The sequence below is a fragment of the Babylonia areolata genome, chromosome 34 (genome assembly GCF_041734735.1).
Source record: "Babylonia areolata isolate BAREFJ2019XMU chromosome 34, ASM4173473v1, whole genome shotgun sequence".
Classification (NCBI taxonomy): domain Eukaryota; kingdom Metazoa; phylum Mollusca; class Gastropoda; order Neogastropoda; family Buccinidae; genus Babylonia; species Babylonia areolata.
Window position 1 is genome coordinate 22,464,474 of NC_134909.1, and position 25,531 is coordinate 22,490,004.

The 25,531-nt window shown below is 43.3% G+C and overlaps 1 protein-coding gene and 1 pseudogene across 1 annotated transcript in view; both read right to left on the reverse strand.

The window, feature by feature from the left end:
- Window positions 1-10,879: 10,879 nt before the first annotated feature.
- LOC143277590 (uncharacterized) lies at window positions 10,880-22,667 on the reverse strand (annotated as a pseudogene).
- Window positions 22,668-22,851: 184 nt separating this feature from the next.
- LOC143277501 (uncharacterized) overlaps window positions 22,852-25,531 on the reverse strand; it is a 12,540-nt gene continuing 9,860 nt past the window's right edge. The window contains exons 4-6 of the mRNA XM_076582353.1: window positions 25,509-25,531; window positions 24,515-24,688; window positions 22,852-23,374 (exon numbers count right to left, since the gene is read on the reverse strand). The exon at window positions 25,509-25,531 is cut by the window's right edge and continues 385 nt beyond it. Coding sequence (XP_076438468.1) covers window positions 22,857-23,374; window positions 24,515-24,688; window positions 25,509-25,531 — 715 coding nt within the window. The 3' untranslated portion in view covers window positions 22,852-22,856. The remainder of the gene's footprint in view (window positions 23,375-24,514; window positions 24,689-25,508) is intronic.

The following is a 25,531-nucleotide window of genomic DNA, read 5'->3' on the forward strand; positions in this document are numbered from 1 at the left end:
AAAAATAGAGCTTATATGACACAACCTTACCAATGTCAAAGGACAGGATTATGTACACTGGAAAAATAGAGCTTATAAATCCAACCGTGGAGAGGAACCCAGCTGAAACTATCACAGATGCCGCTGATCGACCAAAGATGCAAATATAATGCTTTCTACTTCAGTTGACATATCATGCAGTGACATTCTGAGCTTTTTAATATCTTCATTTTCATCTTTATTTTTAGACCTGGAAGTATTATGAATCTACAGAAAATAACACTTGACAATAATATTTAAGAATGTGATTCATAGCCATGTGATTGACAACAAGTTCAGCAGTAAAGATGGAAAATTGTTTAACCATGGTATAGCAAAAGACGGAAACTGTTTAACCATGGTACAACAAAAGCTTCTGCTGCTTTTCCGTTATCAGGACAGAATCATCTGTATACATTGAAAAACAATTCATGTGGCATAAAGAGCTCTTTAACATATTTGGCAATCTATATTCGACAACGTTATACGGTAAATATCAACGTTGTTTTTTGTGGGGGGTTTGTTGTTGTTTGTTTTTGCAAATAGCTGTCCAACTCCTGCTGTAAAGAGATAGTGTTCATAAAAGCACAATGTCTAGAAGCAGGCTTACCCTGAATAGACTTGCATCAGCTGAGTCACAATAAAGTGTGCACTTGTAGACAATATATCCTGGGCATAATGGTGGGCGTAAATGGGCTAAGACCTTGAACATACTATCATCTGAATAATGAGAAGCAAATTGCCAACACGTCATCATCATCCAAGCCATAACACCACAGAAACTGTTTGATAAAAGAAATTCCAGAGAATTATTGATTCCTGTTTAGACTGTCAGGAAGTTTGTGACCAGCGTGCATCCTGGGGTGCTCGGGCTGTCGACATCTTGGTCCCCCCAGTCCCACACAGCCCTGTTCCTGAGCTGTACCTGTTGTGTGACAATGCTGCAGTGCATACTGTACCTGTTGTGTGACAATGCTGCAGTACATACTGTACCTGTTGTGTGACAATGCTGCAGTACATACTGTACCTGTTGTGTGACAATGCTGCAGTACATACTGTACCTGTGTGACAATGCTACAGTACATACTGTACCTGTGTGACAATGCTGCAGTACATACTGTACCTGTGTGACAATGCTACAGTACATACTGTACCTGTGTGACAATGCTACAGTACATACTGTACCTGTTGTGTGACAATACTGCAGTACATACTGTACCTGTGTGACAATGCTACAGTACATACTGTACCTGTGTGACAATGCTGCAGTACATACTGTACCTGTTGTGTGACAATGCTGCAGTACATACTGTACCTGTGTGACAATGCTACAGTACATACTGTACCTGTTGTGTGACAATGCTGCAGTACATACTGTACCTGTTGTGTGACAATGCTACAGTACATACTGTACCTGTTGTGTGACAATGCTACAGTACATACTGTACCTGTTGTGTCACAATGCTGCAGTACATACTGTACCTGTTGTGTGACAATGCTGCAGTACATACTGTACCTGTTGTGTGACAATGCTGCAGTACATACTGTACCTGTTGTGTGACAATGATACAGTTCATACTGTACCTGTTGTTTCACAATGCTGCAATGCATACTGTGTTTCTTTTTTGTTTGTTTGTTTTACTCAGCAACCAAACCTTCAAAAGAGACCAGGAGCCATCTGATGGTAAGGCACAGCAACTTTGGGGAATATCCTGTCTCTGTCTGTGTCCATTGTCAGCAGTGCCGACCCAGTGGAGTGTTGGCTTAGAGGTAACGCGTCTGCATAGAAAGCGAGAGAATCTGAGCACACTGGTTCGTATTATACTGGCTGTCGCCAGATTCCCTCTTCTAGACCTTGAGTGGCGGTTTGGACGCTAGTCATTCGGATGAGTCGATAAACCGAGGTCCCGTGTCCAGCATGCTGTTATACAGTGTCACCTGTTTTCTGTATGAGGTCCATGTGGAGTGTGAGGGCTTTGATGAAATGGTCCATGAACCCTGACACATTAGTCTGTGGCATAGGTTACGTCACGAGTGCCTTGTCGGCCAGAACAGCTTGCTGCAGAAGTCTGCTGGTGTGAAAATCTTGGTCATCATCATGGCCACGCTTAGTACAGGTAGGCATATCACCACAACACACACAATCTGACACCATTAATGAGCACCTGTCCAAATACGTGGTGAATGTAGCACATCATAGTCAGTCACGAAACTGCCTACAGTTCAGTTTGTTGAAAATACACCAAGAATGATGCAGTTTGTCGAAAACAATGCGAGCTGGGAATACCCAAAGAACGAAGTAATTTGTCAAAAACAATAATACGTAACCAGTGGGAAGTCCGAGCCAAGTGAGAAACTCCCTCGTTATTTGCATAAATTTGCAAGGTTATTCTCGAGTGATTCCAAGGATAGAAATCATTCCTGCTAGTTGTTCAATTGTATAAACTCCATCTTAATGAATGATTAACGTTTTTCCAAACCACAAAATCGAAAATCGACAAAGTGTTTTTTTCTCATTGTATAAATCAAATCTGCACTTTCTGGGCATAATACATATTCATTTATTTATTTATCTTTGCTGCCCAACACATTGTGCTACCTCAGTGGTATTAACTAGTCTGATGGCTGTGTACCTTTTGGTTACGTAGAGCAAGCCGATGTATGACACGGTCACTTGTTTCAGTTGTGTGCTCTTGCCTAGTTTGATATACATATATTTACTGTGTTTATTTGTTGGCTGAATGCTCCATTTCCTGCCTACTCCTTGTTTATGTTTTATGTCACACACAGTGATGCAAAACATGAATGTCAATTTCCTTTGTATGTGATCATTGTAACAATCTGTCACGACTGGGTAGATTACAGCTGGTCGATTACTATGTATCAATTGAATCATAGCTTAAAATACATAAATGACTAATGAATTCAAAGCACCTCGAGTGGTTCTTTTTATGACATCACCATCTGCTGGATACTTCACACTGAAAAGAAATACAAGTGAGAATTATACGTATTACATGTTCAGCAACATATCTGTACCAGTCAGACATCCATTCATGTTCAGTGTTAAACCTCTGTCACCATACTATCTGTTCATCAGACTGTATCGCTACCATCATGCGTCAAACAGGAGAATTTCTGTCTGGGGTCCATTCTCAGAAGAGCCTGACATAGCTTATATGTACTGTTTTAATGACACTCAACTCATTATTTCTTTTGCCTGCCATTCCTGCATCGAACTAACCAACACACAGTGCTTTCAGTTTTTTATTTCTTTTTTCCCTGAAAGTGAAGCACCTAGGAAACTACCCAGTGGTCTGTGGAACTGTTCAGTGGAGAACTACTCCAGCTTTCAGCACCACGTGGACTGTAACCTGAAGACAGAGTGTGAAGATGGACGGGATGAAACAGAACACTGTCCCTTCAGCAGTGCTGACTGTCAGGGGTTGCTGGCCTTGTGTGACCGCTGTTACAAGACTGCTGTGAAACCACAACTGAACAAATGCAAAAGAGATACAGCAGACAGCAATAAAAAGGCTAATGAGTATTGTAATGTGTTTGGTGGCACACTGGGATTTCCTGCTTGTCTGTTTGATCCATATGGTGTGGTCACCAACAAATCAAAAAGATACTGGCGTGGTCTTATCAATATCATGGTAGGTTTGTACTCAAACAATGTGGGACTGCCCAACATGTATAGACACAGTGATTATACTGAAGATAAAACTGTTTTTCACCATTTATTTGAAAGTGCTTCTACTGACAATGGTAATGTTATTTCGTGTCTCAGACTTTCTATGTCAGATTTGAAAACTGATCATATGCGCTGTGATCAGAGTTGGTGTATGTATCGGGTGTTTTGTGAAATAAAATTAAACAAGACTACAGAAACATTCTACCAGCCAAAAGCAGTTCCTTCAGCCAACACCAATGTACTGCCGTCAAAGGAACAATACTCTGTGACAGAGTGCCACGATGGTCATGTGACCAACAAAATCCTCTCTTGTGGTTCCAGCAATGATGAAGTGTGCAGTCAAAAGTACACGTCTGCCTGCCATTCTTCTGATCAGCCGTCCAACATGGCAATGTTGAATGACTCACATCTTCACGTCTCTCCAGTCCCCACATTCATGTGCAGTGAAGACATATCCACACTGTCATATTCCCTGGTGTGTGACTTCACAGTTGACTGTCTCGATTCCAGTGATGAATCTTTCTGCAACCATCCCCTATGTATCAACACAGTATTTACATGTGAAAATGGTCAGTGCATCTCCTATGACAACGTGTGCGATCAGCTGTCCCATTGTCAGGATGAATCAGATGAAAGTGGCTGTCTTGCTTACAAAAGCAGAAGCATTATCAAGAGACGCATTCCCTCTCCTGTTCTTGTCAATTTCAACGGAATCTCGCACTTCATCTCAGTCCAAATGAATTCCAGTGAGTCGTGTCCTGATAGCCATTATCGTTGTCCTGGAGAATTCAACGACTGCCTGCCTTTTTACACACGATGCAATGAGTTCCATGACTGTATAGAGCATGGGGATGAAGAGGGGTGTGAAGAGATGACTTGTCCTGGGTTTCTCCGATGTCGGTTTTCCATGATATGTGTTCACAGTGACCACGTGTGTGATGGCTGGCCTCACTGCCCAATGCATGATGACGAATTGTGGTGCAATGTTACATGTCCTGTAGGCTGCCTCTGTCAGGTTCACACCTTTCTCTGTGTCCAACCTTTCCATGCTGCACGCTTCCCTCAGATCCGCTCCTTGGATGCCACACGTTCTGGTATGACTCTGTTTGATATGGTTAGTAATGCCTATCTTATCCATCTGGTTCTTGCTGAGTGTTCTATATCCCTATTGCCTGAAATGAAGTTATTCAATCTGAGATTTCTAGACCTCAGTAGTAATGAACTACAACATGCCAACATGACCTCGTTTCTTCATTTACAAAATATGAAATCACTGTCCCTGTCTAATAATCCTATAGTATCAGTGTATGCTGATTCTTCTTCTCTGGTTGAAAATAGTGCCCTTATGGTGATAGATCTGTCACGAACAACACTGACTGTATTTGATTCGAAAGCTTTTACACAGTTTGTTCGTTTACAAAAACTGAATTTAACATTCACTGACATACACACTGTTAGTCCTAGTGGCTTCCAGTACACTCCAGAGCTGACTGATCTGTACATGAAAGAAAGTCCTCTCAAAACCTTTCCTTCTGACATTTTTAACAAGCTCTCCCATCTACGTTTTGTTTCAGCGCAAAACTATAAACTATGCTGTGATGAAATACTTCCTGGCCACTTTGAGGTTTCGTCTTGTTTTGCCCCCAAAGACGAAATTTCATCGTGTGAAGATTTACTGCAGTCATGGACATACCGTGGCTTTCTCTGGCTGATCACCTGTCTGGCTGTGTCTGGTAACGTCTTCTGTTTCTGTGCACGTTTGTTTGCAAGAAGCATGACCTCTTCCAGTGGCTTCAGTGTGTTTGTCACCAACCTTACAATGGCCGACTTTCTGATGGGCGTTTACATGGCTGCCATAGGGGTGGCTGATGAATGGTTACGTGGTACATATCTCCATTATGATGACAAATGGAAAAACAGTGTGGCTTGTACAGTGGCTGGCTTTCTGTCTCTGTTGTCTAGTGAAGTATCTGCATTAATCATTTGTCTGATCACTTTAGATCGATTTATTGTTCTCTGCTTTCCATTCAGCACCTTGCGATTTGGGCGAACATCAGCAACAATGGTTTGTCTACTTGTCTGGTTTGTTGGTATGTTTCTTGCCTTGTTGCCTCTGCTTCCAGTTACATCACACTGGGAATTTTACAGCCAGACAGGTATCTGCATTCCACTGCCAGTTACCAAACAAGAGTTCAAAGGAAAAATGTATTCTTTCAGCGTAATGATTGTTCTCAATTTTGTCCTGTTTGTGGTCATCTCTGTGGGCCAGGCATGCATCTATTGGTCCATACAGACCAATGCTTTGAAGACCAGCTCTACCAAAGTATCACGAGATATTACCATAGCTCAACGGTTGATTACAATTGCAGTCACAGATTTTATGTGCTGGTTTCCTATTGGGTTGTGCGGAATATTTGCATTGTCTGGTATTACCATTCCTGGAGTAGTGAACGTGGCTTTAGCCATATTTGTATTACCTTTAAACTCTGCTATCAATCCGTTTATGTATACATTAAACACTTTGGCAGAAAAATGGAACCAATCCAAAGAATCTAAATTGTTAAGTTGGATGGAGTCCCATGCAGATCTGTTTCAGGTCAACTAGCTTCCAGACCTTTTGGTTCTATTGCAAATCTACAGAAATAGTAACCGTGTTTGATTGTTGCTATGATCCTTATATTTCACTAACATAAGAAAAATGCATACATTTACTCTCTCTTTCTCTCTCTCTCAGGGCACATACCAAGTTGGCGACCAGACAACAGGCATGTGTGTGAGCTGTGACAGATATATATTCTTTTCATACAAATTTGGTTGCTTTGGTGCAAAAAAACTACATGGGAATAAAAGGCAAGTGATATTTACGAGTAGACATAGCTCATAATGATTGATGTAGGACTGTATAGAGCCAGATTTGGTGCTTTTTGTTTGTCAGTTAGCCCCAGAACAAAATGTCAGCTTTCCAAGAGAGGCAACACCAGTACAAAAATAGCAACTGTCGGGGATATCCTTTTGACTTATGCATGTTGTGTGCTTTCTCCGTTCTTGCTGTACATGCAAAAAATACTGCAAAAATTGCATTTGGATATGCTGGGTCCAGTGGCAATGCTCAAAAGGACTTTGGGTGAGTGGGAGAAATGCCAGTGCCAGATAATATCGTGTCAGCATTGCACGTGTCAAGTGACAGTGTACCCATGTATCTAGGTCGCTATGTACCCGAGTATCTGAATGATGCTGTGGAGTTACTCGAGTTGTGCGGGATTCACGCTGACAATGTAGCTATCTTCCTTGTGACTGTCAACTTTGTTTACCTCCTTGCACGTATTTTACTTAGGGGGGATGTTGAGGAAACCCCCCGGCCCAAATACCGACCAGGGTACAAGTCAGAAAATTCAAGAAGAAGCAAGGGAAGTAGAAAGTAAACTCCTGGACAAGTTTTCTGGTTTGGAATCTCAGTTGTCACAGGTGTTACAGGCTGTGAAAACATTGAGTGACTCCTTAAACAGTCAGACAGAAGCACTGAAACGAGTGGAAGAGAAACACAATCAGATCACAGATACCATTTCAGAGCTGTGTAGGGATGTAGCGGAGACTAAACAAGCAGTGAATGAAAACCAGACAGCTATACAGCAACTGAACAAAAAGCAAGACGACATGAAAGAGACACTGGAAAGTTTAGAAGAAGAAGTAGACCTCCTTGAAGGTTTTTCCATTCAAAACAACATCAAGCTGTTTGGCATTCCAGAGCAGAATGAAGGTTCTGAACCAAGTTACAAGAAAAAAAGAAAGCATTCAGGCAAAATACATGCGATTCCCTGTTAAACAGTAATAGGTTTTGGACAATAGTGTGCAATGCAAGAAAAAAAGAAAAACACCATACCCCCAATTTCAATTGATGTGTGGAAATAGCATTTTGAACAGATCTTACGCCCACAGGCTGAACCCAGTTCAGATAACCAAGAAACACCACAGCAGCATGTCAAAGAAGATATTACAGAGGCAGAGGTAAGGTACACAATTAATGGGCTCAAGTCTGGAAAGGCGTCTGTTTTGGACGAAGTACCTCCAGATTTCTTTAAAGCTGGAGAAACTAAAATATCACCATTCCTAACAAAGTTGTTTAATAAATTATTTAGCGATAGTTACTTCCCTATGGAGTGACCGCATTCAGTTATAATATCAGTGTTTAAAAAAGGAGATTTGAATAATCCTGGAAATTCTAGGGGGATTTCGTTACTGAGTATAATTAGTAAAGTGTTCACTTTTATTTTGAATAGACGTTTGAATAGATGGGCTGAAGATGAACACAAAATATGTGAGGAGCAAGCAGGTTTCCGAAAGGGGTATTCCACATTTCACCATATATACACCATAGTGTCAATGATAAATAACTGTTTGAATGGTAAACGCAAAGGTAAATTATATGTTACTTTTATAGATTACCAGAAGGCATTTGATTCAGTTGATCGTAACAAGTTATGGGGTGTGTTAGAAAAAAAAAATCAAAACTTCTACTCAGATGTTGAAAATGTTGAAAGGAATCTACAGTTCCAGAGCTGACAGACGAAACAAGAGTGACTGAAGGGAAGTAAACCAGGACATAAGAAAGTTGTCACAGTTACACATTTGTCTCCCCTATCTAAAATGACCAGTCATGGTGTATAACTGGTGACGTTTTCAATTTCAAATTTAAATCAGTTATGTTAAACATGAAATAAAGAATGTAAAACAGAAACACTGATAAAACAAGCATGAAGAAGAAGACGACGAGTATAATACTACTACTGCTGCTACTACTACTGATATTAACAATAAGACGAAGAAGAAGAAGAAGAAAATGTATATGGCATGTGGCCTTCTGCTGAGCTTTGTTTGGAAGAACGAGAAGAAAAACAAAACAAGAGAGGCAAGGCCTTCAAGACTCACTTGTGATACACTTTTAAAAAAATCCAAGCTTTTTATGTATTGAGTATAATTTCAAAATGTAATGTTTAAGATGAGAAAGATCAGTTTAAAGCAAATTAACTCCCCTAGCATTACAGAGTAATTTCCCTTCTTTACTATCTGCACCAAAACGTTTGCAAAATAAATAAAACTTCCATGCTTAGCAAAAGAAGTTCCTGTTTGAACAAAAAATGATAATAATGACTGTTCTAGCTGTTGGGTCAGAATATCAGATCAAAGTGCTAAGTTTAGAGAATACAAAAAATATAAATATAACAGTAAATGCAGTTTGCATATAATTAGGCTTCATTCTTTATTTTTTGTGCCCATCCCAGAGGAGCAATATTGTTTTAAACAAGATGACTGGAAAGAACTGAATTTTTCCTATTTTTATGCCAAATTTGGTGTCAACTGACAAAGTAGTTGCAGAGAAAATGTCAATGTTAAAGTTTACCACAGACACACACACACACACAGACAACCGAACACCGGGTTAAAACATAGACTCACTTTGTTTACACAAGTGAGTCAACGAGAAGAACTTGAGAAAAGACATGTCGTGTAAAACGATCTCTGTCTCTGTCTGTCTGTCTGTATGTGTCTGTCAGTCTGTCTCTCTTAATCTCTGTGCCTCTCACCATTTCTCTGTCTTTGTTTTTCTCTGTTGCTGTCTCTCTCTCTCTCTCTCTCTCTCTCTCTCTATATATATATATATATGTAGCCAAGTGCTCGGCTACCTTCACTAACTGTTTTGAACTGCATAGCAGACGTCTTTTTCACACCTAACTGCCAGTCTTCAATGACACGCAGAACGTGTGACTCCATTCCCAGTTTGAGTGCAAAACCCATTCTAAACCTATTCTCTAAACACCTATTAAATCAAGTCTCTGTATCGTTCACTGCAATATTACATTTGTTGTGCTTACATACACACTTTAATCAGTTAGAAGCATACTTGATTTCAGTTTAATTATTGGTCAGAGTAAAGATTTTAACTGACACTAAGCTTACGTCATTTTGTCCTTCTCACCACACAATCACTCATAACTGGTTCACTGTACGTCATTGGATGAGCGGCAACTTGTATTTGTGACATAGGGTATTTAATTAAATATCTCTTTTGTCAGATCAGTAAACTAGAAGTATTATATACTGGCAGAATCGTTGCAATTCCTTTTTTTTTTAATCTATTCAGTTGGTGTTTGCCTACGTTAAACTGAACACAGTTTGCAATTTTCCCCGATGAGCTCGCTAAAACTGACCCTTTACAGGTGACTTTAGGTCAGACACTACAGTCAAATAACGACTTTTTTTCTGTCCAACTATACATCTTTTTTTTCTTTTTTCTTTTTTTGTCTGCTAGGTGTATCATCACTTGTGGATCATAAAAAGTGTTATCTTAGGTTTCTGTGAATGCCCGTTGCTATGGAAACAAACCAAAATGGCCGCCAAACACTGTATCAAAGAAATCGGGTTTGTGGTCCATGTGGTATATGGAAACATTTTTTGTTATGTGGACTTGATACATAATGACAGTATCTTCATTTTCACACGAGATTGTGTTGATTCTTCAATTATTGTATTTTTTATGATTTTTTTAATATTTTGGGTATTGCGAAATCCTAAAAATTTATATTGGGTATAAAGATTGGAACCGCTATAAATTAAAACCCAGAGAATATTTTCAAACATACTCATGACAAAACTTCAATAACATGTTATAAAACAATCATGCAAAGTCTTATGGTTGTAGGTTTACTCCTCATTGAGCCCGTCCAAGGTAAACACAGACAAAATGTTGTAAAAACACAAAACTGAGAAAACGGCAAACAAAAGAAATGAAAAACACTCACTTGATACTGGCATGACAAACACCTCCAGGGTCTTCACAGCCTGATGATATGAAGGGATAGTATCCAGAAAGGGTATTCACAACTGAAGAAGTTGAAATATATATTATATCAGAGTTTATTTCTCTGGCAGGTGAGTGTTGTGCAGGCCCGCAGAACAATTTATAGTACTGTAAGGAGACACTGTACTGTTTATAGAGCCAGTTCCTTCACACCACATTATCAGCTTATGCACATAATTTCAGCAAACCATTTGAAGTTTAGAACTATCAAATGAATATCAATGTAGACCAGCACCATAAACTTCACCATATCTGGCATCTTCTTCCCTGGCGTTGATTCTGCGTTGAAGCGCAAACTGTCGGCGTTGCTGTCAGGCATCTGAAGAAGCAGCAGCATCACCTTTTGACATTCTTTTTTCATCAGTGTCTGCCAGCAGCTTGAGTGTCACATGACACTCATCAGTGTGTAGCCTGTTCATGACATCAATAAGGGCATTGGCACCCTCATTGAAAATGGAGACTGCTCTGGAAACCTCTCCTTTAACCCGCCGATATCCCATGAATGCTGTTTTGGAGCACCAGTTCCAGATCATGGCACTGAGACACTCACTGTTGTTTTGAGTGCCCCCATGCATCATCCGTTTCAAAAGGGCTTGGTCAGACATGCACCTGTACACAGGTATCATCTTGTGCGCAACTTCTACGCTGACATAGGTGAAGGCGGATGATCCTTGTGACTAGGTGGTTCTTCCCCCCGTGCAAGTGCCTTCTGGTAGAAGCAGTGGCTTTCTGGACCTTTGGGACATTGTCTGTGATGAGGTTAATCATCAGTGGACATGGAGTGGTACAGCCCTACCCATATGGCATTCCTTATTATTGTCCTCATTATCCAGGACTTCCAGGATGGCACTGCGATAGAAATTTTGTAAGCTGTCACATTTCTTTTTCAGTCAGACGTCCCACACCACGACCTCCAAGACGCCCGTCTTTGGCTAACTTCCTCAAGGCAGTACCCATACGTTTATGTGCTTGATTGATGCATTCAAGCTTGCTGACTGTCTGCGGGTGGTATGGATCAAGGTCACACCCCCCCTTGTATACTGCGGAATCACCGTCGCTAAGCATTTCAATATATCGAAAGCCCAACTTTTCTACATTTCTCCCACACAATATCTGGGCTGCTCTTAGTTCCATTGACTTGCTGGACTGGTCATGAGTTTTGCAGCAGTCTGGTACATGTTGTTCTCTCCAAACAGCCAGCTCTCTCTTTGGTAGGTCTTCTGCCTCAGTCAGCTTGCATGCATGACAGTACTTTGACAGTACCTCAAAGTCTACGACGAGACCTGTCAGTACATAAATGCATATCCCCACACCAAAGAAAGAGGTGAAACCTTTTTTCTGCCAGGTGCCATCATAGGAGACACTGGTGTCAATGACAGGGGACTTCTCTCTCCAGCGCCGCTTTCAACTCTGGGTCAGTTTCTGCACACGCTTCACGGATCGCCTTGGCACAGCATTGAAGTAAGTCTAACCCAGCACTGCCTTCAGCTTCTGTAAACAAATTTACATAAATACACAAATATGTGCTTGTTCACACACATACAACCACATGCAATACATATACACAACACAAGCAATACACACACAACACACTCATCACATACAGGTTTACATTTTCATGTACTTGTTCACACACACACACACATACTATACACACACACACACACACACACACACACACATATATATATATATATATATATATATATATATATATACGCGTGTGTACACACACACACACACACACACACACACACACACACACACACACACACAGAAAACCAACAAAAAACCCATACAAACAAAAATAATATACACAACGCACACTCAACACATACACGTTAACATGTTCATGTGCTTGCTCACACACACACACGCGATACACACACACACACACACACACACTAAACACACAACATACTCAACACATACAGGTTTACATGTTATATATATATATATATTTATATATATATATATATATGTACACACACACACACACACACACACACACACACACAATACACACACAACACACTCAACACATACAGGTTTACATGTTCATGTGCTTGTTCACACACACACACACACACACACACACACAAAATATGCACAACGCACACACAATATGCACAACACACAAAAATTACACTCAGTACATACAGGTTTACTGTTCATGTGCGTGTTCACACACACACACACACACACACACACACACACACACAATGAAGAGATATTATTGACAGAGCATAAATATAACTTTCTGTTGGGTACCTTCGCACTGTGGAATATCTTCTAATGGATGGGTAGACCAAGCAGCCAGAAGAGCTGCACGTAATATCGAAGGAGCAACAACGATACAACTTGACATCGAGTTAGATCTACATGAATGCTTTAGTAGTACAGAAAATATATCTAGAAATGGATTTAAGAAATTGCTTATAGATTCAAACAATCAATATTACCAGTACTGTGTAAACACAAAGAATGCAGCTAATCCCAAACATTTTCTAAATTTGACACCAACAGCACATTCAAGACAATTACAAGTCTAATGTATGGAGTTCGTCTGAATGCCTTTCGTATAAAATTTACTAAAAATATAAAATGTATGTGCGGTAAGCAAATAACTGTAAACCATCTACTCAATCACTGTCCTAGCATAACAGTTAATTCCAAAAGATGTAGTTGATGACTTGTTTACCAACATTCCATCAGCCACTGAAAAGATTTTGAATGATTATTCATTGCTCAGAATGTTTTCGGAAATTTTAAATTCCAGTCCAGTTGGTATCTTCCTTTGATGTATTCTAATTAATGTCGCTATTTATATTTACATTGTTGTAAGTTAATACTTGATAGATACATACACATCTTCTCCTTCCGATGACACCTCATTCATAACACACCACAATCTCTTTAAACTGTAATTTCTTAACATGTACTTTTCCTCTAATACATAACACGAACACTTTCTTACACTAATATTCACATGCATTCCCTTTCCTTTATCCATCACTTTTCTCCTTTCCGTTTAATAACACTTATGGTGAACATACGTTAAATTGAAGAAAACAATGAAGAGAAAATCTAACCTGTGACTCTCTTGTCATGGGACTGGTATGTCTTGAGATGCATAGCTGGTACTCCAGCAGCAGCATCAATTGTTTTTTTAGCACTGAATGGCTTCCTCCCTGTTCATGGCTGAACACTGTCATTTTTTAGTTGATCTCGAACAACACGTTATTTTTTGTCGCTGTCTTCTTTACGAGATGACGACATTTCGTATTTTTCGTCACCACAAGCGTCACAATTCAAACGTAATTTTGAAGCAAATCCTGCGTGTTGTTTCGGTACAACTGACACACTGATTCCGGTCTCCGTACAGTAATCGTGTTAACTGAAACATGTGAACGATTTAGCCTGATTTTAGCCGATCTGCTTCGCAGGACACGACATTGTCTTTGCAGTCCGCTTAACTTGCATAAACTGACGGAGTGGGTGATCATCTGGTCACTTTTCACGTGGCCAGTCATCTGACCAGAGCCGCTCTCTCTCTCTCTCTCTTGCTGTGTCGCAAGCAGTGTGTGTTGTGTGTGTGTTCTCACAACGGCTGGTGTCATCGCCATATCGCTTGCACTGTTTTATTTCTTCACACTTCTCTTCAACTTCTACATAACTAATGTAAGTAAAACACTAGAAAAACCCTTTTGTGACTGGCATCTATATGTTCCTGGCCTGTGCGCGGGGATTCTTTGCTATCCTTCAGTAGATTATTCAGTTAGTTCTTTTGTACCGTTTCCCTTTTATGATAAACCACCTGGTTCATAACACGGCTACACACACACACACACACACACACACACACACACACACACACACACAATAAGACACACACACACACACACACACACACACACACACACACACACACTAACACACACACACACACACTAACACACACTCTTCTGCGAAACACGAAGCGGGCGATCGTGAGAGTCCCCCCCCCCCCTGCCCCCCCCCCCCTCCACCTGAGGGTCAGAGGTCAGCAAGTGACAGGGAAACCCAACGCAGAGCCAACCGCCAGTGCCGCCTCTCCCAGAATGACTCTGCTGCAGCTCCCCTCCCCGACACACACTCACCAACACTCCGAACACACACACAGACACACCGACCACGCACACAGACGCTTTCATGAACGTCAGTCATGTCTGGTTTCTACCAGTGTGGAGAATGCGTGTGTTGTTGCAAGAGACAGGAGGCTATATTTTGACACTTCTCAGTGAGAGATACTTGATGGGAAACAGACACATGGGGAATATTGACAGGGATGGGAGGGGGGCGGGGGGTAGGGAGGGGGGCGGGGAGGGGCAGTGTGTGTGTGGGGGGGGTGGGGGTGGGGTGGGGGTAATGTGAGGAGAGGAAAGGAAGAGATAATGAGAAGGACGAAGTAAAGGAGGTGGAGAGAGAAGAGAGGGAGAGAGAGAGAGGGGGGGGGGGGGTTATTTTTTGCAGTGTTGTTCTGATATGTAATGTGTTCTGTTGTACTGTGCTGTGCTGTGCTGTGATCTACTGTACTGTACTATGTTGTGTTGTGCTCTGTTGTGCTGTTCTCTGATCTACTGTGCTGTGCTGTGCTCTGATCTACTGTATCGTGCTGTGCTGTCTTGTGCTGTGCTGTGCTGTGCTGTGCTGTGCTGTGCTGTTCTCTGATCTACTGTATTGTGCTGTGCTGTGCTGTGCTGTGCTGTGCTGTTCTGTGTTGTGCTGTGCTGTGCTGTGCTGTGGTGTGGTGTACTGCAGTAGTCTTCAATTCAACGTCTTTCGACAAGTGATACTAGATATTGTGCTGTGCTGTGCTGTGCTGTGTTGTTCTGTGTTGTGCTGTGCTGTGTTGTGCTGTACTGTGCTGTGTTGTGCTATACTGTGCGGTGCTGTACTGTACTGTGATGTGCTGTGCACAGCTGGATTTGTCCGAAAGAGTTGTAACACACTCAACAGCGTCTTGCAAGAGAAACACAGGCAAAGAATTTACAGTTCAGAACATTTATTTACACACTCACACTGGTGCACCAAACAAGCATGAACACAATCTTACACGATGAATGATGGGGTCCAAGAGGGGGGGCTAACTATCTTGACAGAAAGAACGCCTCCCCCGAACCGGAAGAATGCCTTAATGCTGCCCAAGCCCAACCTATGTCAGTATTTATCCCGGGGGTCGGCTCATCATCATGGCCTGGCTTCGCTGACGAAGATCTAGGAAGGGCGTTGTCCACGTCTGATGCAGGCACGCTCATGGCTGACAAGGCCAATGCGGGAAAAGCAGAGTCGGCCGCAGCGGTTGCAAGGGAAAGTCTGGTCTGGGTTCGCGGCTGCAGCGTCGTGGTTCTTCCTCCTTCTGCGTTTGTCCTCAAGGCTGGCCCTGCGGTTGTTTTCGAAGGAGGAGACAGCTTGGTGGATGGTGCGTCGCCAGGTCTCTCGATCAGCGGCTACTGCGGACCACTGGCGATGGTCAATGTGACAGGCACCGAGAGCTTTCTTCAAGGAGTCTTTGTATCTCTTCTTGGGTGCTCCTCTGTCACGGTGGCCAGTGGACAGTTCGCCATACAGCGCGATCTTGGGCAGGCGGTGGTCCTCCATCCTGGACACGTGTCCTGCCCAACGTAGCTGGGTCTTTAGCAGCACTGCCTCGATGCTGATAGTCTTTGCCTGCTCCAGGACCTCGACATTTGTGATGTAGTCACTCCAGTGGATGCTGAGGATGGTGCGAAGGCAGCGCTGGTGAAAGCGATCAAGCAGTCGTATGTGGTGCCGGTAGGTGACCCAGGTTTCGGAGCCATACAACAGGGTGGGCAGTACAACAGCTCTGTACACGCTGATCTTTGTGTCTTTCTTCAGGTGTTTGTTGTTCCACACTCTCTTGTACAGCCTGCCGAATGCGCTGTTTGCCTTTGCAAGTCTGTTGTCGATCTCCTTGTCGATCTTGGCGTCAGACGAGATGGTGCAGCCTAGGTAGCTGAACTGGTGGACCGACTTCAGCTCTGTCTCACCGATGTTGATGTGAGGAGCGTGGAATTCTTCCCGTGGGGCAGGCTGGTGGAGAACTTCCGTCTTTTTCAGACTGACTTCTAGGCCGAAGAGCTGCGCAGCCTCTGCGAAGCAGGACGTTATACGCTGCAGGGCCGCTTCTGTATGGGCGACGAGGGCAGCATCGTCGGCAAACAGAAGCTCTCTGATGAGTTGCTCCAGTGTCTTGGTGTGGGCCTGTAGCCGCCTCAGGTTGAATAGGCTGCCATCAGTGCGGTATCTGATGAAGATACCGTCGTCGTCGCCAAGATCTTCAGTGGCCTGTTGGAGCATCATGCTGAAGAAGATCGTGAAGAGGGTCGGCGCGAGGACACAACCTTGTTTCACTCCATTTCCAATTGGGAAGGGCTCCAAAAGGTCGTTGCTGTGTCTGACCTGTCCACGCTGTTCCTCATGTAGTTGGATGACCATGCTGAGGAATTTTGGGGGGCATCCTAGACGTTTCATGATCTCCCACAGACCTTTTCTGCTCACGGTATCGAAAGCTTTCGTGAGATCGACGAATGTCGCATACAGTCCTTTGTTCTGTTCCCGACATTTTTCTTGTAGCTGTCTGAGAACGAAGACCATGTCCGTGGTGCCTCTGTTGGCTCTAAAGCCACACTGACTCTCTGGGAGATGTTCTTCGGCGATGGTAGGCACCAGCCGATTTAGGAGGACTCTGGCGAGGATTTTGCCTGCGATGGAGAGCAGAGTTATCCCCCTGTAGTTGGAGCAGTCCGACTTTTCTCCCTTGTTTTTATACAGGGTGATGATGACTGCGTCACGGAGGTCCTGTGGTAGTTTGCCTTGCTCCCAGCAGCAGACAAAGAGGTTGTGGAGTTTGGAGTGTAGTGCTGGGCCTCCATTCTTCCACGCCTCCGGCGGAATTCCGTCAACCCCTGCTGCCTTGCCACATTTCAGCTGTTCAATGGCCTTGACAGTCTCTTCTAGGGTTGGTAGCTCGTCCAGTTGTAATTTCACTGGCTGTTGTGGGATGCGGAGAATTGCCGAGTCTTGAACCGTGCGGTTGGCGCTGAAGAGGGCCTGGAAGTGTTCCGACCACCTGTTGAGGATCGACATCTTGTCTGTGAAGAGCGCCTGGCCGTCTGCGCTGCGCAAAGGACTCTGGACCTGGTATGAGGGACCGTACACCGCCTTCAAGGCTTCGTATTAGCCCCGGTAGTCACCAGTGTCTGCACAAAGCTGAGCCCTCTCTGCCAGGTCGGCTAAGGGAATGGTGAATGATGAAAAGTGATGTAAAAAACAATTAAAAAAAAAAAAAAACATATACATATTATCAAAAGACTTAAGTCCCAGGAGTCTTTCTGTTCTCCGCGTTTAAAGAACAACTACAACAGCAACAACAACAACAAAACACACCAAAAATCAAAAACAAAAGCACGACGACAACTCTTTCAAAACTCAAGAAATGTTCCAAGTTCCTTGTCCGGAACAGTTAACATTCACACACAGTCCTCCTCCACGAAGATGAGGCCTTCTCTACGCATTGTCCAAACTTTCCAACAACACTCACGACCAGGTCAGGAAAACAGAAGATAACACTCACTGTTGGAATTGGGCCTCCTCCACTGAAGCTCTTGTAGACTCCCGTCGGACGTTGAAGATACCGGTAACTCAGGAACTGGTTTGACCGCAACTCGGTATGGAAAAGTGATTGCTCCACTCTCTCTTCCTCCTGGAATTGATCACTTTGAATTCTTTCTTCGTCCTCTTTTCTTTGTCCCCCCCCCCCTTCCCCTCCCTCCCCCTCCCTCCCCCTCCCTTTTTTTGCCAAGGTCTCCGGGGTTAAGCGAACAACACAAAAATACGAATAAAAGTACTGATTTATACAAATGGTGAATATCAGAAAACCCGTCAAGAGCGTTGACCTCTGCTAACTTTTTTTTGCACTACATTAAAAAAAAAACAAAAAAAACACGTCACCCCGTCAAATGTTAATGACGACAATACTATATGACGTAAAATAGACAGGACATAGGAAGGACCATACTTCGAAGTTACATACATAATCAATGGAGCCTAACGTGAAGAAGAGAATGAACTATGAAGAACACGATGACCTCCAGTATGCTGATCGAACAGTAACTGCCAAGGGACGACTTCTCTTGAAAGACAGGGAAAGTTCCAGACGAGCGAGGTCGTCCAACATCAACTTGTGTACAATAGCAAACACTAAGTCTTTAAATCAGTATAAAAAATGATGAAATGAGATCCTTAAACAGCTTAAGGCATGGTTAAAACTGTACAATTTTATACTAACGGATCGCGATGAAGATGAGAAAAAAAAAGAGTAGTTTAAACACAAGCACACATCAAATCAGTGTTCAAATGAAAACAAAACTGAAACGGAAAAGAAACAATAAAATAACGGATAATGCTGTTGCGCACCATAGAGTGGCGCGCGATACACACACACACACACACACACACACACACACACATACATATATATATATATATATATATGTATGTGTGTGTGTGTGTGTGTGTGTGTGTGTTTCATGTTGTTGTTGTTCATGACCTTGATAACAGACATTTATATACCGCATCTTTCCAGAAATACTGATCAAAGTGCTTCACATTTCCTTCACCCAACCCACCCACCACCCCACACACACGCACGTGCGCAAGCAAGCAAGTGCCAGAATACACTCAGCAACTGAACATTGGAAACCACCCACCCACCCATGACGTCATCCAGAAAACGCATCCCTGCAACACGCACACAGGCACGCACGCACACACACACACACACACACACACATGGCAAACGGCCGACCACAGCAAAGCATGCATTTGAAACCAGATCATACCAAGACCAGCACTGAAAAATTACTGTTGCTGGAAAAAATGTGTTTTCAGAGCAGGCTTAAAAGATTTCAGCGAGACAGAATGCCGTAAATTTCTGGCAGTCCCGCAATGACGGGGCTTGAAAAGAAAGATTTCTGACCCTGTTGCTTCTTCTTTACAACAGGGATTTTTAATAGCTTGGTATCAGAAGCAGAACGAAGGTGACGAGTTGGAATGTACACTTCAAGGAGGTCAGAGAGGTAGTGAGGACCAGAGCTTGACAGGGCAGAAAACGTCAGAGTAGAAAGCTTGTCAGCGAAGCTAACAGTGACTGTTGCATCAGACAGTGGGGTAGCATACAAAACAGAACAGGGCCAAGGACTGATCCCTGTGGGACACCATATGATAAGAGAGTTTCATTGGTATATTTACCATTTACTCAGACAGTCTGCATTCCACTCAATAATTAGGACTGAAACCTGGAAAGAGCAAGAAGATGAATGCCCATAGAATGTCTTTCAATGAGAAGTGTATGATAAACAGTATCAAATGCTGCAGTAAGATCATAACGAGCAGGGAAATCTGAAATTTTGTCTTCGTCAAAATCACAGAGAATGTCGTTTACATTAATCATCAACGCTGTTTCGGTACTATGACGGTGTCTGTAGGCAGAGTGATAGTGGTCGAAAGGTTCATTCTGCTCTAGATGTTTAAGAAGCTGGAGAAGGACGACATTTTCTAAAATTTTGAAAAGGAACGACAAATCTGAGACAGGTGTGCAATTTTTGACTCACTTGTGTAAACAAAGTGAGTCTGTGTTTTAACCCGGTGTTCAGTTGTCTGTGTGTGTGTGTGTGTGTGTGTGTGTGTGTGTGTGTGTGTGTGTGTGTGTGTGTGTATGTCTGTGTGTCCGTGGTAAACTTTAACATTGACATTTTCTCTGCAAATACTTTGTCAGTTGACACCAAATTAGGCATAAAAATAGGAAAAAATCAGTTCTTTCCAGTCATCTTGTTTAAAACAATATTGCACCTCTGGGATGGGCACAAAAAAAATAAAAAATGAAGCCTAATTATATGCAAACTGCATTTACTGTTATATTTATATTTTTTGTATTCTCTAAACTTGGCACTTTGATCTGATATTCTGACCCAACAACAAGAGCAGTCATTATTATCATTTCTTGTTCAAACAGGAACTTCTTTTGCTAAGCATGGAAGTTTTATTTATTTTGCAAACGTTTTGGTGCAGATAGTAAAAAAGGGAAATTACTCTGTAATTAATGCTAGGGGACTTAATTCGCTTTAAACTGATCTTTCTCATCTTAAACATTACATTTTGAAATTATACTCAATACATAAAAATCTTGGAATTTTTTTTAAAGTGTATCATAAGTGAGTCTTGAAGGCCTTGCCTCTGTTGTTCAGATTGTTCTGATCTAAGGAAGGCTTCTTTATGAGTGGACGCACAACAGGTGTTTAAAAACAGACGGAAAGCAAGCAGACAGAAGTGAATCATTAACAACATGAGGGATGTACGGAAGCAGGACATCAACACAATCAAGGAAAACAGCTGAGGGGATGGGGTCGATTTCACAGGACTTTTGCGCTGCATTTAAGTAGATTTTCTTTACAGTTTGTTCGTTAACAGGTTCACACCGAAGGAGTCAGGGACTGCTGTACACACGATTAGCCACTGGTGATGCCAGGGGGACAAGAGTCAAGATTATAACGTATCATTCCTATCTTTTTCTTTAAAAAATAAAAAATAAAAAAAATAGATAAATAACAGAAAGTAGTGAGATGTCATCACCCTTTCCTCACATAGGCTTTCCTATTCACACTGTCCTCTTCTCATCACTTGACAACGGGCCTATGGTCCGAAACGTCGTGTCAAAACAAAGAGGATTCAACTACCACCCAAAAGGTTTTTATAAACTTTAGTTTTTTGTCTTTGAAGAATCCTGCAGTCATTCTTGTCTTCTTTCCAAATAGATAAATAAATAAATAAATAAATAAATAAATAAAAGACTGCAAATTTCTGAGGGAGTTCCTGGCTGGTATAGACTGTTGGAAGGCATGTTGTTCTTGCTTTACCAAGAAGAGTGCTTGTGATGCTAAATAACTGCTTGCCTGTTGCGCTTTTCAGATTTTTTGCGGAGTAAAGTGCACTCTTGGCGCAATCAGCGATGTCAGTGGCACGGTTTCTGGCAGCGTGAACAATCTGCCAGTGGACTGAAAGGCCAGATGTTCGCCATGCCCTCTCAGCACACCTTCTTTCCTGCTTGGCCTCATAATGCTCGGGTTCCACAGTCTTGTACCATTTTGTATTTGTATTTGTTTGTATTTGTATTTCTTTTTATCACATCAGATTTCTTTTTGTGAAATTCGGGCTGCTCTCCCCATGGAGAGCGCGTTACTACACTACAGCGCCACCCATTTTTTTTTTCCAGCGTGTAGTTTTGTTTTTCCTATCGAAGTGGATTTTTCTACAGAATTTTGCCAGGAAAAACCCTTTTGTTGCCGTGGGTTCTTTTACGTGCGCTAAAAGCATGCTGCACACGGGACCTCGGTTTATCGTATCATACGAATGACTAGCGTCCAGACCACTACTCAAGGTCCAGTGAAGGGGGAGAAAATATCGGCGGCTGAGCCGTGATTCGAACCAGCGTGCTCAGATTCTCTCGCTTCCTAGGCGGACGCGTTACCTCCAGGCCATCACTCCATGCAGAAGGGAGCCGGTGAGAGACAATGCGACGGGTCGACGGAGCGTGCTTGTCCAGGGTAGCACGCAGGCACTGAGAGAAGTCCTCTGCTGATGGCCTTGGTGGCAGGTCAGTCTGGAGGTCAGCTTTGAAAGCCTGGGTATCTGCTGAAGCCAGCTTGCATACTTCTCTGCAGCTTCGTGGGTTGGGAGACTTGGGGAGGTACAGACTGCACACCGCACAGGGATGGTCAGAAGACAGGGCATGGTCAACACCTGTTGTCTTCAGAATGCCATCGTCTTCCCTGTAGATAACCCAGTCAAAAAAAAGCTGTGCCACCGCCCCATGTGGTCGCTGTACGAGGAACGGAGGCAGTGGTGAAACAAGTGACATTTTGCCTCGTCTCCCACTTCACGCAGTCACACAAAAAATGTCAATGACATTTCCGTAATGCAGCCGTTAATGGCTGACCTTTTCACCCGCTGACAGGGCATCAGCAAGAGCAACTGCCACATCTGTCACAGTTACAGTTATGGTCCCCATGTTGTTAACTTGTCTATGTTGTGATAATGCACCTGACCAAGTTTCTCCAGTTGGAGATAATAAAGTTATTCTTATCTTATCTTATCTTATCTTATCTTAAGCCCTCAGTGTCAAATCAGATGATAGATACCTGAATGAGGTTAGAACACTCTACAGTCCTTTTATTGTCCTGGAGAGCCGCTCCTTTCGCCACGCCGATCACACTTATCCTCCTTTGCTGGCTGGGAACGAAGCCTACGAGGGTCAAGAAAAAGTCGGGTGAAGGTAGGTAGAGGCAGGCAGGGCTGTGGTCTGTTGACAGGAGCGGTGTCAGCCAGGGACCGCTGACTGCACGTGCACCACGACACAGGCGCCGCAGGTGAAGCTCCCTGCGTGATTGGAACGCAGCTGAGCGGAGGCAGACCTTCAGGTGTGGATGACGAACCTGGATGACGTGCCACGCGTGTGGGGCAGGCTTTAGGTGGGGTGGTGGTGGTGGAGGAGGTGGAGGTGCAGGTGGAGGTGCAGGCGGCGGAACTGGTGATGTGACAGAGAGGGGGTCTGTTGTCAGCGGGTGGGGGCAGGGGTGGGCGGAGGGACGGCTGGTGGTGATCGGGAAGGTGACGGGGGCGGTGGTGTCTGTTCCAGGACTCTGACCAACCCTGCTCTGCTGGGGGCCAGGGGCTGTCCTCAGTCGTGCCTGTCAAGTGAAGGAAGACAAGAGAACATGACTGTGACTGACTGATTGACTCAATACTCAATGGGTAGAGAACCAGGGATGGTCGTAGTCTTTATTTTATGATGTTTAATTCACGATTCTGAACATGGATGGATAGAAACCAACCAAATATCTATATTCAAAAACAAAAACTGACCCAAAGTTGTTAAAACAATTATGAGAAGAGCGATTGTAAATTTTAACGCAAAGAAATCTACCAATATAAAAAAGTGACCGAAAGTTACAATAGCACACACACACACACACACACACACACACACACACACACACACACACCACACACACACACACACACACACACACACACACACACACACACACACATATATGCTTTGCAAATTCAGTAAACCCCCTTCGTGTGCATAATACGTGAGCAGAAGATCAAATACGCACGTTAAAGATCCTGCAATCCATGACAGCGTTCGGTGGGTTATGAAAACAAGAACATACTCAGCATGCACACCCCCGAAAACGGAGTATGGGTGCCTATATGGCGGGGTAAAAACGGTCATACACGTAAAAGCCCACTCGTGTACATACGAGTGAACGTGGGAGTTGCAGCCCACGAACGAAGAAGGAAGACGAAGAAGTAAACCAGCAAAACTTCAGAACGAACAGGGTGAATATGACTACTTGTAGACATCCCTGGCGACAACAACAGTGGAGTGATGGCCTAGAGGTAACGCGTCCTCCTAGGAAGCGAGAGAATCTGAGCACGCTGGTTCGAATCACGGCTCAGCCGCCGATATTTTCTCCCCCTCCACTAGACCTTGAGTGGTGGTCTGGACGCTGGTCATTCGGATGAAACGATAAACCGAGATCCCGTGTGCAGCATGTACTTAGCGCACGTAAAAAAGAACCCACGGCAACAAAAGGGTTGTTCCTGGCAAAATTCTGTAGAAAAATCCACTTCGACAGGAAAAACAAATAAAAACTGCACGCAGGAAAAAAATACCAAAAAAAATGGATGGTGCTGTAGTGTAGCGACGCGCTCTCCCTGGGGAGAGCAGCCCGAATTTCACACAGAGAAAGCTGTTGTGATAAAAAGAAATACAAATACAATAACAACAACAGCAATAAAACACGATGGATTTTGGTCACCGTCTTTAATGAGGTCGTAGATGTTGTCTGTGCAGTGACTGTCGTGGGAACCATCACTCCTGTTGCCCACAATCACACTCCTCAGTTCAGCAGGACGTACGCACGGAACTGACACGTTGCCAAAATCCACCATCTGGACAGCTCCGCTGTTTGCCGGCTGTAGGTCTTGTCTTCCTGGGGTGATGAAAACAATGCTCTTTATGCGCGTGTGCAGCGTCAGATTGGAAACAGAAGGAAGAGAAGGAGAAGGAGGAGCAGGCTGAGGATGAGGAGGAGAAGACGAAGTAGTAGTAGTAGTAGTTGGTGTTGTTGTTGCTGATGGTGGTGGTAGTGTTTTTGCTGTTCTTGTTGTATGATGTTGATGCCTAAGCACTTTACAAACACCAAGTCATTTGCACAGCAGGCTGCCCACCTGGGTAGAGCCGACTGATGGCTGCAACAGGACGCTCAGCTTTCGTTTCCTGTGTCATTCAGTCAGGTTTCAGTCACACACACACACACACACACACACACACACACACACACACACACCACACACACACACACACACACACACACACACACACACACACACACACACACACATGTAACATTGTAGTACTAGTAATAGTAGTTGTTGTTGTTGATGTTGTTGTTGTTGTAGCAGTACTCGAACCACCAACAACAACAACGATGACGACAACACCACCACCAACAACAACGATGACCACAACACCACCAACAACAACAACGACGATCACAACACCACCAACAACAACAACGATGACGACAACACCAACAACAACAACAACGACGACGATCACAACAACAACGACGACGATCACAACACCAACAACAACAACGACGACGATCACAACACCAACACCAACAACAAAGACGATCACAACACCACCAACAAAAACAACGACGATCACAACAACAACAACGATGACGACAACAACAACAACAACAACAACAACGACCACAACACCAACAGCAAACCACTACCCCTTACCACGTCTCTTTATCAACACGCCA